The 19,777-nt window shown below is 35.5% G+C and overlaps 1 protein-coding gene across 3 annotated transcripts in view; it reads left to right on the plus strand.

Annotated features, from left to right (window-relative positions):
* CSMD3 (CUB and Sushi multiple domains 3) overlaps nt 1-19,777 on the plus strand; it is a 908,638-nt gene that overhangs the window by 525,474 nt on the left and 363,387 nt on the right. For all 3 annotated transcript variants that reach the window (XM_090283433.1, XM_090283434.1, XM_090283435.1), the window contains 2 exons: nt 15,365-15,547; nt 17,058-17,384. In XM_090283433.1, coding sequence (XP_090139559.1) covers nt 15,365-15,547; nt 17,058-17,384 — 510 coding nt within the window. The remainder of the gene's footprint in view (nt 1-15,364; nt 15,548-17,057; nt 17,385-19,777) is intronic.

Consider the following 19,777-nt stretch of genomic DNA (forward strand, 5'->3'; position numbering starts at 1 on the left):
TCCTTCTGCTAGAGATGATGTAACTGAGTCTTTGTGATTTTAAGTAATATATCCAAACTCACAGTATCAACAGTAGCAAAGATTAGATTTAAACCCAGATAGCTTGACTCCAAAGCCTATGCTCTGTTTCCTTCCATGCTAGGATCAGCTCATTATTGCATCTAAAACCTGTGTATCAAAGTGGGTTGAACTCTGAAAACAAGGTTCCTGATGATGCTAATGGAGAATAATGCCCTTGTTTCTTGACAAGAATAAAAAGTGATTGTTGTTGGCATTTGATGTTGAGAATTTATCTTACACTTTAATGAAGTATATCAACTAAGCCATTTGATGCCTTCATGTGTGTGAGATGCAACATGTCCAATCTGGTTTACTTGCCACAAGAACTAGCAGATACAGACTGAAAGGCTTGTGAGAAGTGAACAAACTGCTTTAACCTATTGGTGGCACAGTGGCAGAATAGTTTCTTTATTAGGAAATAGGGACAGAACATATTCTGTCACTCGTCGTCGTCGTCGTCGTCGTCGTCGTCGTCGTCGGCAGCCGTCCGTCTCGAGAGACGATGGCGTAGCTTCCCGAGAGTCTATCTGCACCGCCGAGAATGGCTGTGCAGTCCGATTCGGGAGTGACAATCCCTGCCGCACTTGGTACAGGTGAAGGCAGATGGCCGTTGTTGCTGCTGTTGACACTGCTTCCGCCTCGATCTTTTCTGGACCGCCTCCTCGTTGCGCGCAGCCTCTGCACGAGACGTACCTTGCCTGACCGCAAGCCTCCAGGCTAGGCGGTCGTCTGCTTGAACTTCCCATGTGTTGAGATTGATGGAGCATTGTGTCATGTCCTTTTTGCAGATGTCTTTGAACCGCAGTTTTGGGCGCCCTGTCATCCTCTTGCCTTCTGCTAGCTCGCCGTAGAGGAGGTCTTTGGGGATACGGCCTGCATCCATTCTTTTGACATGGCCGAGCCACCTGAGGCGTCTCTCGCTAAGAACTGCATGCAGACTGCTCATATTGGCTCGCTATATTCTGTCACTACTGACAGGAAAATTCATGAGAATATGAGTGCTCATCCTTTTTAATGAAGAAATCTGTAATATGTGTTCTCTATTCTTTCTCTCTGTTAATATTTCCTTCAAATTGAGCAAGTGTTTCTGCCTCAATACACACTTAAGTTAATAATTATTACATTTCTAGCTTTTCAGATTTTTGAACTAATAATTTAACTCTACATTTGATAGCTGCATTAATGGATAAGTTATTTTTTGGTACCCGCCAGCAAATGGTTAATGTGACCTGCTTGTTACTCACAAAAATATGTCATCTTAATGTTATTAATCACTAACTTGGGTCTCTGTTTTAGCATATTATATTTTATATGTCCAGGGAAACACAAAATAAAACTAAGTACATGTTAATTTTTTAATGTTCTGTTAGAAAAGGATCATTTTTATATCCTTGCTTAACCTATGACCCAAACTGTTTCATTGTGATTACTATTATTATTTATACTAATATTATTTTTTAGCTTATGAATAATGATATAGTTTAAGTGAGCGGTTTTGTTTCTGTTTTGAATTTTTTTTCACTACATGCTTCTTTTCTTCATTATCAAATAGTGTCAGATGCTGACAAACCAAGAATGCATCAAAGAATAAAGCATTAGTAAAAGCCTAGACAAGGTAGTTTTGTAGATCAGGGATAGAGTTTGTCAAATCATTATCATTGATAAGTATGTGCTCTTCTCTTTTTTTATTTATTTTTCCTACGCAGCCCAACCCCACAGAATCTATTCTATGGCATTTTTGGCATATTAGCATTTTTAATATAGTTTCAAAGTAAGGTCAGAGGAGCCATACTGATTCTGGTTTTCCTGGTGACTCTTTTTAGTTTTGGACACATCAGAGCTTTTGGAATACCTCAAATAATTAGCAAATCAAATAACGAACATTCTGTAATTAGTGAGGGTGACATTCACCTCAGGTAAGACATTGTGCTATTGAGCTGAGCAAGTCAAGCTTAATCTTGGCATTTTGCCTTTGGAGATTGACTTTGTGACAGACCCTGTTCTAAGGTAAAAGCACTGTAGGGTCACAGACAAATTGGGACTTCAAATAGGTTTTGTACAAAGTGTAACAATAGAATCAATGAAAGTGAGGGATGGCAATATATTCCAAACCTATCATTTCAGAGCAGTAAAGGCTTCTAAACTTTCCTTGAAGATTATTCTCTCTCTGTTTCCATATTATTTAATAGAAATGTGGATGAATTGAAAGAGGTAAAAATTTACATTAGAACATTAACTATATGTAAAATATTTGTTCAAAATCTAGATTTTGAGCTCCTCAATTAATTTTTTTTTTCTGGTAAGAATATCTGTGCTTGACACACAGAGTGTTTTAGTGAATGCTTGTTTTATAAATAGCCCACATTCTGGAAAGCGACTGACCTGTGTAGTGAAATACAAGTATCTCAGTTCAAAATTTGTTCTATACATAGATGGATATACTTCTTTCTATGTATGTGGGATCCACATTGGTCTAGAGCTTATATATATATAAAAGAGGGCATTTTCCAAAACTATACACACACGCACACACACACGCACACGCACACACACATATATGAAACAGTTCAGCTTTTGGCTACCCAGGTGTGATCTTGAGTTGAGTTGAAAAAATAGTCTTGAAAGCCAGGCATAAACAATAAAACATTTAAAAAATGAAGAAGGTGCTGAGTTTCCTAAAGAGACTACTTAAAAGATTGGATTAGACTATAATTACCAGAGTGAACTATAATTGCTTTCTCCCACCAGCTTGACAAGGCATTTTTAAATCATTTTTATTGTTATTCTATTACAGCCATCCCAATTTTCCCCCCTTTGCCCTCCTCCACCCATCCCACCTCCAACTCCCACAGTCAGTTCCCACCCCGTTGTCATGCCCATGGGTCATTCATACCTAGTTCTTTCCACCACACGGCATTTTTACTGTTTTTTTTTTTTTTGTATCAAAATTACATTTTACTGAGACTCCTATTTTTTTGTCAAAACCATCTTTCAATTGTTGGTCATTTAAGCTCACAGTTTAAATGCTGAGAATTTCTGTGGTGGTAGATAAGAGGGACACAGCCTTTTCTTTATATTTTTTCTCTGTTTTCTTTTTCTTTAATTTGAGGTCTATAGCATCACTGACTTGTACCCAGAATCACAGATTTTTCTTCTAACCCAACTTTACTCTCTAGCTAAGATCAGAATCTTTCCCATGGGCCAGCAAAGATTCAAAAATCAAAGTTCCTCCCTCTCCTCTCTGGCCTCCGCATATATTCTTTTTTCTCCATCCCTATCATCCCCTTCTATATCAGGTCCACGGGAGTCCACAGATGGCCAGTCATATGTTGGCCAATCATATGTTGGCCAGACATGACATCCTAAATCATGTTTTTCTAGAATACTTTGATATATGAGTAGTAAATCATTATTTTTTTAAATGATGGTGATGATATATAAATCATACTGTTGTTTAAGATGATTCTCTGTAAATCAAATAAAGCAACTATTTGTAAATCCATATTAGTATGTTTGGGATTAGCCCAGTTACAACTAATTGCTGTAAACTAGTGTGTCTAATGAGGTCCAGCTCTGACTTCCAATTTTCCTACATCTGATTTCCCTTATGATTCATGAAAACAAAAAAGAGAAAATAACATACTGGATACTTCCCATTTGCTGGGTCCTAGACATATGAAGATAATTTAGAAATGTTTACCATTTGAGTCCACAATCAATTAACCTAGTTCAACTGTTTCTACTTTTTTCTCTGATACTATTTTTTTCTGTTTCTTGAGTTACAGAAATAGAATTAATTAATATAACAGTTAACTTCAATCTAATATTACCCCAGTTGCTGCCTCCTCCAGAATTTTTGAAAAATAATGAAAAGCATGCACATGATTTTGTGTATCTTTTGAGATGTCCTATGTTCTTAGTTTTGGAATGGTCTCTACATAAGGTCTGGGTCTCCTGGTCTGTTTTAGAGCATTCCTAGGAAAATCTCCTCATGAGGGCTGAAACTCACCTGGTAAAAATACTTTTTTTCCTTTTAAGTTTAAAAATGTTTAAATTGCAGTTGACATACTAGCTTGTATTATATTAGCTTCAGAGGTATACCATAGTGATCATTTGTACCTTATGAGGTACTCACCCTGATGAATCTAGCACCCATCTGACACCATATGTGGTTATTACAATATTATTGGCTCTATTTTCTGTGCTATACCTTACATCCCTGTGACTCTATTTATAATTGGCAATTTGTACTTTTTAATCTGTAAAATATGTTTTATATCTTACTCAGTTTTTTTTTTAAGTTATAAGGAGTTACATGGTCATTTAAATTCAAAGTTGCAAGAAGATAACTTCTGAGAAGTTATATAATGATTCAAATTCAAATTCAAAAATATACAATTGGTATAGGGTCCTCTTCTGAGAACAGATTTTTATTGGGCACAGAGGCCCTGGAACCTGAAATACAGACAAATAAAATAGAGAAGTGGTTATCGTAGTAGCCTCAGAGACCTAAATTAGATGAAGAGATCAGATCCAAAGACCTTATGTTACATTTATTTGTTGTTTCCATACCCATCACCAGTGCTTCAAAATGCCTGATTAAATGCTGTGTTTGTCTTCTTGAGCAAGGATACTTCCCCCAACCCTACCCCACTCTCCAATGATTGCTAAGCACGTGTGGGAGCTTAATGCCTGTTTCTTAGATTGAAAAAATACATATGAATAGAGCCAGGGCTTTATTCCACAAAGGCCTATTACTGTAGTGATGCTATTTTTTTTTTTTTTTAAAGACAGAAGGACTATTCTGCTCATTTGTTACACATTGGCTTTTCTCCATGTAATTTTTTTTTTTTTTTAATAAGAGTGGTTGATTTTTCTTACTTGTTTTATAGATATACCTTCACATAATTATAAGTCCTCTTATCATCTGGTAGATATAGTAAGCAATAATGTTAAGAAGTTTTTGAAGGCTGCTCTTAGGCTCCTAGCAGTTATGGTTCTTTCAAAAGAAAAATCTATTTACTCTGATTACTATCATAGTTAAAAAAAAATATTGATCTATTCCTGCTTGCAAGCATTTTTAAACAGGCAGCTACAAAGATTTAGACAAAAATCTGTATTTCACTTGGTTCTGTCATGCAAGATACTTGAAAGGAAAATGTTTAAAGAATAGACCAGTTAAGTGAGGTTGCAAGTGAACAATGCTATGTTGAGACTTCTCATAAAAAGGTGTGCTTCCTGATATTTTCATTTTTACTGTTCTGTTAGTAGATTATAAATTCGAAGGAGAGGAGGGTCATGTCTCTTGATTAACTCTTTATATTTAGTTCATTGTACACAAGATTAGTATGACTGCTACATGTGGAGTATTTGTTAGGTGTGCATCATTACAATGCTTTATCAATGGCTTATCTCTGCTCAGAATAAAGGCAGAGGGCCTTCTTATGGCACCTCTCCAACCCTACCTTGCTGTCCTTACAGCCAAACTCCAGCAGAACTGAGCAACTTGAATTTCTCCAAATGTGTTGTTTTATACTGTCATCCCTTTAGTCAGACTGTTCCCTCTACCTGAAATGTCTGAAATGATACCACACTCTCCCTTCTCCCCCAACCATACACACTCCTACAGCCCGTCCTAAGTTAGGTTTTGTTTCAGTTTATAGAATCTTTTTTGCCTTTCTGTACCTAAGTGAAATTGTTCATTTTCCTCTCAGGTCTCCTGTATATTTTATTCTAAAACGACATTATTTATAATACTTGTCTTTTCCTGCTAAACACTAATAGATTGTCGCACTCATATCTATGTTCCTAATATTTAGGATATACTACAATTTTAAGACATTTTTCTTGAATGAAAATGCTAATAGATGATTGAACAAATATATAAATGGGTAAAGTCACTGTACCTGAAAAAAACTGACAATGAAGTTATCTATAGTTAGCTGGCTACGGTTGGTGTCATCAACTGATGTGAGATTTTTACGGTGAAAATGCCCTTGAGCATATATTCCTGGGTATCCAAATCTCAATCAGCCCTGCACATTGTCCATTTGTCACAGACACTGTACCTCTACCTAGTCACAACCTGAAGGCAAACGCTGGGGGGGGGGGGGGTTGTTTGAAAGACCTTGCATATATAAACAATGGTCAAAGTATTAAGGATAGTATCTCAGGGCTGGTGAGGAAGAAGGAGTCACTTGTCAGTTGACAATTCATATTGAAGATATTCTGTAAATCAGCATACATAGGAAATGCATTTACTTCTCAAATCGTATTGGGTTTGAGATTTGTTTAAAACATTTGCATTTTGTGGCTTAGGTATTGTTCAGAGCATAGTCTGACTCTTCAAAATGTGTGCCAAGGAAGTAAAAATATACCCTTAATACATTCAGTTGTCAGCTCTTAGTAGACTGTGTTTTAAGGGCTAGAATTATGACATACACCTGTGCTCATACCGCCCAGCACAGCTCTTGAGGCACCGTGGGTCCCTAGTGAATAACGAACTAAAATGATTTAATTAAATACATTGAAGTTTGTAAGACTAGCCTTTAGATTCTCTGAATCAAGATACTTATCATCAGAAAGTGGTGTGTTTTTTTTTTTGTTGTTGTTGTTGTTGTTATTGTTTGTTTATGTTTTAAGTTGGCTCCCATCTAGCCCAATTAAATTGTTTTGGACTGTGGAATAAATCTATATACCGGGGAACTACTGGGTTAGCATTAGTTCTTAATTTTGGAGTTGTTACAATTTGTTTTATTTTGATTTGTTGTGAAATTTCAAGAAATATGCTAATAATAATTGAGATACCTACTTTTGTACATTATTTATTTTTAATTAAATTAGAAGATACTTAGTATCTCCCCTAAAAATAACCTTAGTCTCACTCTCTTATATTCCAGCATGTTCTCCTGAGAGGAGAAGAATGTAGAGTTAAAATTGTTGAATACAATCTTGCATAAAACCCCAGGAAACCTATGACATAAGTAGGATACTCACTGGATTGGAAGAAAATGCTACAGAGTACAAATTCATAGGTTCTAGACCTATTGCCTTAGTCCATTTAGGCTGCTATAACAAAATACCAGAGGCTGGGTAATTTATAAACAATAGACATTTATTTCTCATAATCTGGAGGCTGGAAGTCCACTACAAGGGTGGCAGCCTGGTGATCTTCCAGTGGGACTTCTCTTTCTGGTCCACAGTTGACACCTTCTCACTCTGTCCTCACATGTTGGAAGGGGGCAATGATGCCCTCCGGAACCTCTTTAATAAGACCACAGATCCGATTTAGGAGGGCTCTGCCCTCTTGAACTACTTACCTCCCAAAGGATCCAACTCCTGATACCAGCATCTTTGAATTTGGAGGGAACACATTCAGACCATGGCACCTAGGAAGGCCAAGAAGCTCCTTGTTTGTATCCACAGACTTAACTGTAGGTCCCTCAGTTACCTTCCCGATGTGAGACTTGGGCACTGAGATAATAAAATGTAAATGGTTTGCCATAAATACACAGATACAATTTAAAAAACTCCCAACTGATATGTCAGATAACATCATATTTAGAACTAAAGAAAAGCAAATTATTTTTATCACAAAGGAGGGCGTCCCAATTCTGTTAAATGTATTAAGGTGTTCAGTCATTTCTAAGATGAAATATGATTAAGAACTGAGATGGTTATTTTTGTATGTTTGTTTTTGAGTGCTTCTATTTGCTACATCTCCGAAGAGTGTATAATTTAAGTACTGACTACAGATGTTCTTTTGTACCAGCTCTGTGAAATGTTCAACTTTGGGAGTCTTCTCTCAGGGTGTATTTACCAGTACTATAAATTTTGCATATTTTAATTAAAAGGTTGTCCATAATCTGAAGCTTTTAAAATGTGTTTTCATCATGATTGTAAAACACTTTACATATTTATTATTGCAAATACATCCTTCATTACTTTGGGAAGTTAGAGACTTCCTTCTCAAAATATCCTTAAATGTTGATGGTAGTTTTATTTGTCTGAAATGCTTGAAGGTGAGACAGTTAAACTCACAAGGTCTTTTCTAGCTGCATGATTCTATATTTCGCAACCTTTGTAAGCCTGTTGCCAAGGTAATGAGATTCCCAAGAGGCTTCTTAACATTAAGAATCAGCAAAACTGCAAGTTTTACAGATCACTTTCTTTTAACCTACACAGTTTCTCTGTGAAGTATTTGAATTACAGTGTCAACGGCTGTCAAGTCAGAGATTGATCAATGGGAATTTCTGTGTCACTTTAAGGCCAGATGTTAGTCTTTGCCTGGAAATCTGATTGAATTTAAAATTAGAGTTTATTACTATAGGCATCAAGGATCAAAGTTACTCGGTCACTAAAAAAACAGGTGTTGAAGGAGTCCTGTTGTACAAATTTCAGCCACTGCCATTGAAAACTTTATTTCCAATTTTATTCTTAACTCAGCACAAGGGAGCCTTCTGGAGTTTTCTGCTTGTACTTCCTCTAATCTCCCATCCTCACGTATTTCAGCACCTCTTCCTCAGCGTCTGATTTCTTTGCCTCCACACAGGGAAGAAAAAAGGAGCAGAAACAGGTGCTATTCCATAGACACCTGGCCTCTGATTCTACAACTGGATACTCACTTTGTTCCTTCCAACTTTAGTTGTGAATGGTGCATATTCCCAAAAGAGGCAACACTTGTTAAAGGCATCCCAACCCCATTTTGTGTTCTAAAAAAATAAAATATGATAAGACAAACAATCAAGTATCAGTAGGGAACTAAGTAAAGTATTTCTGTGTTATATTGAGATGTCATTGGTAAATTATATTGTAACCAGTCAAGGACACTGCAGGTAACAAATAACACCTTCACACTGGGTGTGTGTCGGCAGAGCTTGAGGAAATGGACAAGGGGTATACAGTATCCTGACTAGTGATAGCGGGATGCCCTCACCACCTTCAGGAAGGAGAAGCATAGCTCTCAGAAGACAGCTGTATGGAGAGGGCAGCCTGACATAAGCTTGGCTTTCAGTAAAGGGACACATCCGACCTATCGTGATCAGACAGAAGAAATCGGGAAAAAATACCCCTACTGCGCTGTTCTCCTGACCTCCTGCTAGGGCCACCTGTTTCCTGACCACCTGTTGCACACACAGGAAGTCAGTAGCACAGAAGCCTAGGATGGGTTCATGGAGGTCAGCCTTGACTCCCAGGCTTAGGGAAGGGGCAAAAATGCAGGGCAGGGAAGTGTGGAGAATCATTCTCAAGGGGCTAATAGAAAATATCCACCACTCCAATTCTACAGTAGTAATGCAACTCTAAGATTTAAATTATTCAGAAGATGTAACTGTGTCTATTTATTTATTTATTTATTTATTTATTTATTTATTTACATTTTACTCTGTAGTTCTGTATAAGTACATGTATTTTGATGGTTTATATTGTTTATTAACAGAACCACACACTTTTGTATGCTAATTCTTTATTGCCTTGCTTCCTTGTTTGCATTTTTCACAAGTGTCCTTGAATATAATGAGAGAGCACATAGTGCTTAAGAACTCATATTCTGGAACCATACTGCCAGGTGCAAATGCAGTTTGGCCACTTAAAATTTGTGTGACTTTAAACAAGTTATCTCATTTGGTCCTCATAGGGCTGTGTCAGGATTTAATGTAGTAAGTGCTTAGAAAGTTGCTTGACACATATATGATACATAAATATTTGGTGTTGCTATGTGTATAGACATGTTTAATGCAAAGATCAATAAAAGCTAAGGTTTCTGGAAGCCCAAAGAAAGGAGGAAGTAACTGCTTGCAAGCTTAAGGCAGTTTTTATGGAAGAGGTACATTTTAACCTTGAGAGAGGCATAAGGGTTTCCCCAGGTCTTGCATCCTGGGAGCATGCCCTTTTTTCATGCCATGCCTAAGGGCAGGTATGTATGGAACGGAACAGTAGGTGTTTCAGCATGCCTGACACTTAGGCACCTTGTAGCAGAAACGGTGGGAGTCAGGTCTTGAGAGACAAGAAAGGAATTTGAAGAGACTGGAATAGTTTTTAAATCATTCTGAAGCCATACAGAGGTGGAATTAGTGTATCAAAGCATCCAAGATGAAACTCATTTAAAATTAATGTTGCTATCTTTTTTCCTCTAAAACTGGAATCAAGTTCATTTGTCTTCTTCTGTAATTATCCCAGTACCTGGCTCACGGTACCCTCTTTATCCTTTCTATCAAACAGCATGGAACAGTGGAGCAGGGTATGGTCACTGAAGTCAGGTAGGTGTTGAGTAGGATCTCGTTTGAGCTGTTTCTACCTATATGGCCTTGGTCAGCCTTACCCAGACTGATTTTTCCATCTGTTAAGCAAGAAAAATAACACCTTGCTCTCAGTGTCCCCATAAGAAATACATGAGTTAAAGCAGTTATAACATTTAGCAAACCTTCAAATAATAGTCACTCAATAATGACAGCGGATGTTCTTTTCTTCCTGGAAATCACATCTATGCTTATAATCTGTAGATCACCCAGTCCCTTACCTTGCTAGGCAGATTTTTTACCAGCGATATTATCTGACTTATCTTTGAACGCCTAGAAAAGAGGCACTGAGTGAGGCAAAGCTTATAGACTAATACTTGATGGCAGGAAGGGGGAAATGCAATTCCAAGACACTAAAATGAGTAAAAGAAAGAAATATCACAAGGAAATAGGAGAATCAACTATAGGGTGGCATGTTACAGAGTGGCCACAGCCTTAAAAAACAAACAAACAAACAAAAACAAAAAAACAAAAAACAAAAAAAAAACAGCTGTGTGTTGGGTAATGTGGGTCACACGGACCAGCTTTGCTTTGGAACCATCTGTTTTGGGGGAGGAAGGTGAACAATTTATCTACTGTTTTCCTTCCCATCTCCTGCCTCTTAAATGTCAAAGTTCATACCTCAGGCATTTAACTCACCTTAATCACATAGCAATGGCTTAGGATACCTGTTGAGGATGGTAATGCTTTTGGCAATTCTATGGGGTCAGATATGGCTATTGGAGCTGCTATAGATTTTGCTGCAATGAACAAGATAAAGATGTCTATACCAATGGTTAGTCCATGTTCTGGAAATGCAGGGACTTGAGACAACTGGTAGTGTTAGGAGAGAAGCCAAAAGAAGTGGTCATGGTTGTCCCTTGTACCCCATTTCATTCATTAGATGCTAGTTACTAATGCTGACCAATAATCAGAGAGGAGAATATGATTCCACCCCTGGATAAGAAAAACAGTAAAGAATTTTCAGACATGTTTTAAAATCACAGAACCATCTGAATGCAAGATACAAACATAATGTTTCATCACTCCCAAATATTGTTCAAATTTCACAAAAACAAAGACGCTCACATAACAACCATCCAAACTGCAAAATCAGTATTGATGCAACATGACCAAATGATTCACAGATCCCTTCAGATTTCTCTATCCAAACATGTCTCATTTTCCTTCCTTGTCAGGATTCAACCCACGTAACTTCATTCATTTATTTGTCATGTCTCCTTTATTTCCCTCAACTTGGATGTGTTTCTCGGTTTTTCCTTGTCTGTCATGATCATGGCAGCTTTAAAAAGTACAAGCCTTCCATTCTGTAATATGCCTCTTAATCTGGATCTACCCAGTCTTTCCTCATATATGGACTTGGACCATTCATTCTTGATTGAAATGATTCTGACTATCTTAGTGCATTACATTAGAAGGTGGAGGTAAGCAATGTCAGTATATCCTACACTGGTTATGTGATCCTTTACCACCTAGTAAAATTAGTGTTTCTTGGGTTTTCCTCTGGTAACATCATCATTTTCACCTCTGTGATCAATAAGTGTTTTACAAAGAGGTAATACAAAACTAGGTAAGTATCTTGTATTTTATCAAACGTTCATCCAAAATTTCAAATCACTGTGATGGCTACCAAATGTGGATGTTCATTTTTTAAATGTTATTCTACATGGAGACAGAGTTTTCTCTTCTCTCCCACTTAATATCAGGATGTATTTATGCATTTAAATTATATTCCATTAATTGTAATCTGGCATTACATTGTTGTTTAAACTGCCTGAAAATGGCAGTGGAGAAGCTAGTTTCTTTGTCTTCTGCTAAACCCCATCATTCTTTAAGCACTTTCTTGTTGCTCTTGTTCTTTGACAGAACAAGGTATTTGAGGCTCATCTTGTACTTATCATTGTTCAACCCAGGAAGCAACCTCATAGGTTTCTTTTAGTGAAAAGTGATATTAGACCAAGATCTGGACGTGCAATGAACTTGTTAGTGTAGAGGTGTATTGCTTTCAAGACCCTTAGCTAGAAAATATACATTCATTCATGCAGGTATATACAAGTGTGTATGTTTGATATATATATGTATGCACATATACATACACATATCAATATCTACTTATCATCTCTTTATCCGTGTCTATATTAAACGTGATTTTCTATCAGTTCCTCTCATTTTAGTTCAGCCTCCTCAGGATTCTTTGTAGCCTTCTGTTTTCCACATCCCCTTGAGTGTGAGAAGTTAGGCTACACTTATCCTTAATACATTTATCATTTGCACAATCCCCCCATATATAATGAATTCTCAAACTTACTGACTGCCTCTATGGCCTTGCTTCTACTCGTGTGGCTCAGAGCTACTTGATGTCACTGCCTCTTCGATCCCTGACACCTCTATCACTGCCTCTGCGTAGGCTGAATATTTGTGTCTCTCCAAAATTCATATCCTGAAACCTCATCCCCAATGTTCTGATAGCTAAGTTGGGGCCTTTGTGAAGAGACTAGGTCAGGAAGGTGGAGCTCTAATGAAGAGAATTAGTAGGCCAGAGAGCTCTTTTTTTTGCTTCCACCATGGGAAGACACAGCAAAGAGACAGCTATCTATGAACCAAGAAATAGACTCTCTCCAGACACAAAATCTCATGGTATCTCCGTTCTGGACTTCTCAGCCTCCAGAACTGTGAGAAATGAATCCCTGTCGTTTATAAATGACCCAGTGTATGGTATTCTGTTGAAATATCCCCACTGGAGTTAGGCAGCCTCCTAACTAATCCGAATCAAGCCACGGTCTAAGGAAGGGAAGAGAAGAAAAAAAATACTTCATGTCTTTTCTCATATTGCTCTTCTTCCCACTTGGGATACCTTTTCTTCCTTACTCAGAGAGATAACTCTAAGATGTTTCACAAGTCACCAATCCTGTGAACTTAAACTCAAAGAGGTCTTTGCTATGGCTTCTTTCTGCTCCCATGTAAGGCAGGAGGCTACATCTTATTCGTCTTTATATTCCTAGCACCGAGTATTATTTTTGATACATTGTAGAAACTAAATAAATGTTTTATAAACTGACAGTTAATGAATGAAAAATCATCCACAGGAGCTTGGTGCTTAAGACTTTGGAATCAGACCAGCATAAACTATGCTATTCACAAGTCTTAGTCCCTTTAGGCTGTTATAACAAAAATACCATAGACTATGTGGCTTATAAACAGCAAATATTGCAGTGTGGAACTAGAAAGTCCAAGATAAAGGCACAGAATGATGCAGTGTCTGGAGAGAGTTCATTTCCTGATTCATAGTTGGCTATCTTCTCCCAGTGTCCGCACATGGCAGAAGAGGCAAGGGCTCTACACTCATTACCGAATAACTTCCCAAAATGTCACCTCCAAATACCATCACATTGGGGGTTAAGTTTCACCATATGAATTGGTGGAAACATGTGATATAATATTACTTAACTTCTCTGACCATCAGTTTTCTCTTCTGTAAGTGTAGATGACAATAGTTCCTTCATAAGCTTAAGACAATTAAATTACACAGTAAGTGCTTTAAAATGTTCTTTTAATACCAGTGCAGTTTCAGTGTTCAATAAATGATACTTGTCATTATTCATAATTGCTCTTTGTACATATCTTTAGTATAGCAATCATCTGTTGCACATGAATTATTTGTTCAAATATTAGATTTGCCTCCTTGGTAGTAAAAATGTCAAAGGCAGTTATATATAATAGGTATATATTTATTTTACTTACTCTATATTGTTGTTTTTCAGAGTATTGCAACTTCAAAATTACACCTTTACTTGCAAATGCATCCTTTATTTTAAAGAATATTGAATTTAAAGAGCAAAGTAAAAAATATATATGGTTTTTAAATGGTAAACACTTACCCTCACTCCTAATCCAACAATGATGGAAAACATTTTAAAATAATACACAGATCCTTAAGAATAAGAAGAGAAAAATCTCAGTTTTTATGAGGCTATAGGGCTCCCCTAAGATAAATAAATGTAAATAATCATATAAAGATATAAATGAGATCTATAGGTAAGCTGAGATGTTCATAAATCAATGCCTCCAAAATGAAGACATTTTAGGTGAAGAAGAATCTATTCTCTCATTCTTTCAAAAAGAGAAGCAATTTCAATGTGTAGTAAAATTTGAGTCTAGCAACAATGTCATTTCAACATCACCTAGCACTTTACCCTCATTAATCCCTGCTCAACACATTCCCCACAGCACATATCACCCTCTCAAATAAGATGTTTGTATTTGTTGTTTGTTAGTTGTAAACTTATGACGGAACTCACACTACCAGAGAGCAGAAACCAATGTTTATTCATTGATTTATCCCACATACCTAGAACATAATCTGACACATTTTAAATGTTCAAATAAATAGTTGCTGATGGAATTAAGTGACTGAATGATGGTTTATACTAAGTGCAGTGAACTTGATCCAACTACAGAGATGTGGTAAAATCCATACTTCAATAGGAACATAACTTCAGAGGAGATTGAAATGGTAGTCAGATATATACCTCAAAATTATACTAGATTCAGCCATCTTTCTTTGGCAAGTTTTGACACCCAAGGATCCAGATTTTCTTGTTATAAAAACTAGCCTGAAGACTAGTGAAAGTTATAAGATCACTAACCTCTCCATTTGATATGAAATCTGGATAAGACCAGAACACATACAAAAAAAAAAAAAAGAAGAAAGAAAAAACAAAAAGAAAAAGAAAAGACCAATGTCACTGCAACATAGATAAAATAAAATGCCAGTAGCTTTGATGACCTCAGTTTCTCCAAAATGGGAGAAATACACTAAGTATTCCTTACAGATCACGTCACCAGATCAAGTCCATAAAAATAGCAAAAGAAAAAAATATATTTGATAATATTTTTATCTTTTGCTCTGAAATATCTCAACTATAGAGTGTTCATATGCTAACTAAACTTGATGTATGGATATCAAATACCTGAAACCCTTGGAAATTAACTTTAATATATTTTTACAGAAATTGAAAAAGAAAGTTGTGGTGATCCCGGTACACCTTTGTATGGAATTAGAGAAGGCGATGGATTTTCTAATCATGATGTTTTAAGGTTCGAATGCCAGTTTGGGTTTGAATTAATTGGAGAGAAATCCATTGTTTGTCAAGAGAATAACCAATGGTCTGCAAACATACCCATCTGTATCTGTGAGTACCAAATGCTTCGCTTCCAGATAGCATATGTTACCCTGTCCTTGCATATAATTGCTTTTGTAATTAATTACAAGGAGCTGGAACCATGTAATTATTTTTGAACGAGTAGCACTTTGTGATGCTATCTTTAACAAGTGTGCTTATGCCAAATTATAAATTTTATTATAGATTTAAATAAAGTTAACATAGTTCACTTAGTAATTGCAAAGTATATATTACATGTGTTCTCGTAACACTTTATTGGTGACATTTTGTAATGTATAGATAACATACTTCTTATGGAAATTACACATCTGAGCTAATTGTACTAGACTCATTTATTTCAACTAGATAGTATATGCTTATGTACAATCAAAAACACTTAAAATATTTAAAGCTTATATTCTATATATAATGTTTTAACTTAGTTTTTCTTGTAGCTACTCACACTAATGCATACTTAAATGTCACTTATCTATTATGCACAGAATATAATTCATTGATATTTATGAAATACAGTATGCATGGATTAAAATATGTATTTCTTCAATTAAAACATTTTATTTTAACTGCAGAAAAAATATGATTTGTATTATGTACTGAAGCACATTTGGGTTAAATTAAATACTACCTTCATTACCAACAAATACAGCTTGCCTGGTATTATTGCAATATTGGAAATTTTGAATTTTAGTTTTGAATATTCAAAAGTGAAAATATATAAGCCAAAGCCATGAAAGTAAAACTAATTTTCTGGTTTTTAAATAAAAGACTTTTTTCTGTATCCAACTTATAATGACAATGCTTTTCACTTGTGAATTCCTGTGTTTCCTGCAAAGACATTAGCACAAACCTCACTTCAATATTTTCCTGCTTTTAAAAAATACTAGCATTTTTCAAGACCTACATTTTATATGAATTATAATATATGCTGCAAAGTACATTTTCTATTCTTGAAAATGTATTTTGCTAGTGGTGGATGGAGACTTTGATTTCAGAGCTTACTTGTTTTTGCAGTGGCACCCACCTGTGGCGGCAGTTATAAAATTAGTCCATCTTCTTATCTGTGTGTAAATGATCAGAGCATCCCATGACTGTTGCGGGGATGAAACTCACCAAGTCTCCGCTCTTACTCTCATTTCTATTAATACTCACATAATTCATTTTGTCTTCACTTACTTCGTGAGCATTATTGCTTTGTTTGAAATCTCTAAATATTTCTCTAATATTATTTTTAAGCACAGGAACACTACAATACTCTAATGCAAACATAAATGTGTAAATAAATTGCTGCTATTGCTCCAGTTATACTTCTGTGCATATTTAAGCATACAATCATCTAAATTATTAGTTGCCTTTTCTAATATGTAAAAGTTAACCTTTATTTCCTGTCTTATGAGATAATTTAAATTGTTAATATTATTTTTTCAAACTGTAATTTGATTATCTAATTGTAGGATATGAGAAAATAAGGTAAATATGACTTTTGAGCATTTACTGTATTTTATAATCTTATTTTTAACAGTTCCTTGCCTCTCTAACTTCACTGCACCAATGGGAACAGTCCTTTCCCCTGATTATCCAGAAGGGTATGGAAATAATCTAAACTGCATCTGGACAATCATCTCTGATCCAGGGAGTCGCATACACCTTTCTTTTAATGACTTTGACCTGGAATCTCAGTTTGACTTCCTTGCTGTTAAAGATGGTGACTCTCCAGACTCCCCAATTCTTGGAACCTTCACCGGGGCTGAGGTGCCTTCGCATCTCACTAGCAATAGTCATATACTACGGTTGGAATTTCAAGCTGACCACTCAATGTCCGGACGTGGTTTTAACATCACTTATAACAGTAAGTTTATTTTTTCCATTGAACATATTTCTACAAAGTAGAACTAGAAAGAAATTCTGCAAAGTAGCTCTCTTATTCCATAGAGAAGAAAACTTGGACAACTAATACACATAATTGTGCCAGGGATTTTCACTTGGTCCTTGATTTCCAACCATATTTTATACCATATTGTCATTTCTCTTTGTTTGTGAGAGATGTTTCAAATATAATTTTTATATCAGCCAATATATTAGCTTATTTTATTAAATCTCATAAGCATAACCTGGAAATTACTATATATTACATGTTTTGCTCTGCCTATGCAAAGATAAAAGGGAGATAGAACTTTCCTTCAAGATATTCATAAACCAAGAGGAGACTTTAACAAATAACAGCACAGAGTTATAATTCTAAGGACAACTTCATTAGGCTAAGAAAGCATCACAAAGAAGCAAATTATTAATTTAGGGGCAATAGACCACTGAGCTGATTTAGCAAAGCCACCAAGAGGGGAAAACACCTTAGCAATTAAGAACATCAGCTCTAAAGCCAAACTATGCAGCTTCAAGTTCTGGCTTTGCCAAATTTTTTAGGTTTAATAAATGAACCTCAGTATCCTCAACAATGAAACCATACTGGGTTTCCATAAGTAGTAGACTAGGTGACCCATGTAAATAGTTCAGTGTAGAGTGTAGAGTGTACGCTACCTAATAAATGCTCAGAAAACATCAGCTATTATTGTTTACTTGGCTTCTGGACTATTACCTTGACATTTGATAGTATATTATTGTGTCTATTATATTGTTCTAGATTTGAGACTTCTTTGTTGTTATTTAGCTATTGTCTATCACTCATAGTATTGTATTTCAAAAGAATAAATACTATTTTTCTGAAAAATGGCATAAATACTACCAAAAGATAATTTACATAAAAAAAAAAGAAGAGTCTTTGTACTTCAGTATACTTAGATACTGATGCTTCTGTTTGTAGAGGTTTTACCTGAAGCCATAGATTATTAGTGATTTTTATTGTTTTTCCTTGAAACTTCCATAATGTCAGATATTGACCAAGTTGACACGTTAATCTTTGTGTCATATAACAGTAGGATTTAGTTCTCTGCTCTTTAAGAATGAATTGCACCCCTCAACCATGTCTCTGTTCTATGTTGAGCTTTAGCAATTAGCAATAAAACACAGTCATTGTCTTTTCAAAGTGTCACTAGCGGTGAATACTGTCACTAATAAGTGTCAACATATAATTGCCCATCATTGAAGTTAAATTGTCTGTGACATGTCATAGAGACTTGCTGTTGAAATGGCTGCTTTATGTGAAAATCCTTTTGAAACATTTTATATAGATAGATAGATACATATATGCATGTATCTGTTTCCAATATTTATTTTGTCTTAAATGCATATTTTTAACTTTAAAGTTTTGGTAACTTTGGGTATTATGACAATATGCCTCCTTGCTCCTTGTTTTGTTGATCTAGTAACTTAATGTATTATATGTAAATTCTTATATTTAATGCTTACCAGTGAAATTCCTTTTTCTTTTTCTTTTCTTTTTTTTTTTTTTTTTGCTGAAAAAAATATCTCTCAGAAATTTTGTATAGGAGCAACTAGGCTTAATCAAAATTCTGTCTAAAAGCAGTAAACAATGATTAGCTACCTGTACCTAAAAATTGTATTTTATATATTTTATAATTTATTTAAATATATTTAATTATGTTTAATTTAAAAATGAGAATTGATAACAAAAGTATATAATTTATGAGCAATATCAAAGTGAGGGTTAGTGAGACTATTTAAAATAACTGCATGTACTTATGCAGTATTAATATAGTAATGTTAAGTTGTAAATCCCTTATAAAATGTTATAAACATTTAGACTTTGCTATGTTAAATATCCTTCCATTTATACTACACTAATTTAAAGTTTTTAAATGCATATTGAGTCATTTAGATGAATAAGGAGAAAAACTTGTAGGGTTCATGTAATTTATAATCTCTAAAAAACTTAAAAAAGCGCTTCATCATTTCACTTCTGCTGCTTGCTGGGAGTGTGGTAAAATATACACGGTGAGAGAAAAAGGTGAAATACGATACTGCCTCTGAACTTAAGAACTCACATTCTCATGAGAGACAGGAGACAATAACCCAAGATACAGCATGTTGTTGAGAAAAAATGAAAAGCCAGACCAGGAGATACTTGTCAATCCATCTCTATGTTCTGAGACAAACTAACTTTTTCCTGAATCTCACAAAATAAGTGGTCATACTTTGCTCCTCTGCCTGTTCTAAATGTTAAGTGAGATAACAGCATTTCTACAGCTCCTGTCACAGTGCCAAAAACATAGTAATTACAAAAGTAATCGCTCTTCCCTTTTTCCTAGCTGGCAGAAAGTAGGTGAC

Source organism: Furipterus horrens, unplaced genomic scaffold, assembly GCF_987537825.1.
Source record: "Furipterus horrens unplaced genomic scaffold, mFurHor1.1.pri manual_scaffold_7, whole genome shotgun sequence".
NCBI lineage: Eukaryota > Metazoa > Chordata > Mammalia > Chiroptera > Furipteridae > Furipterus > Furipterus horrens.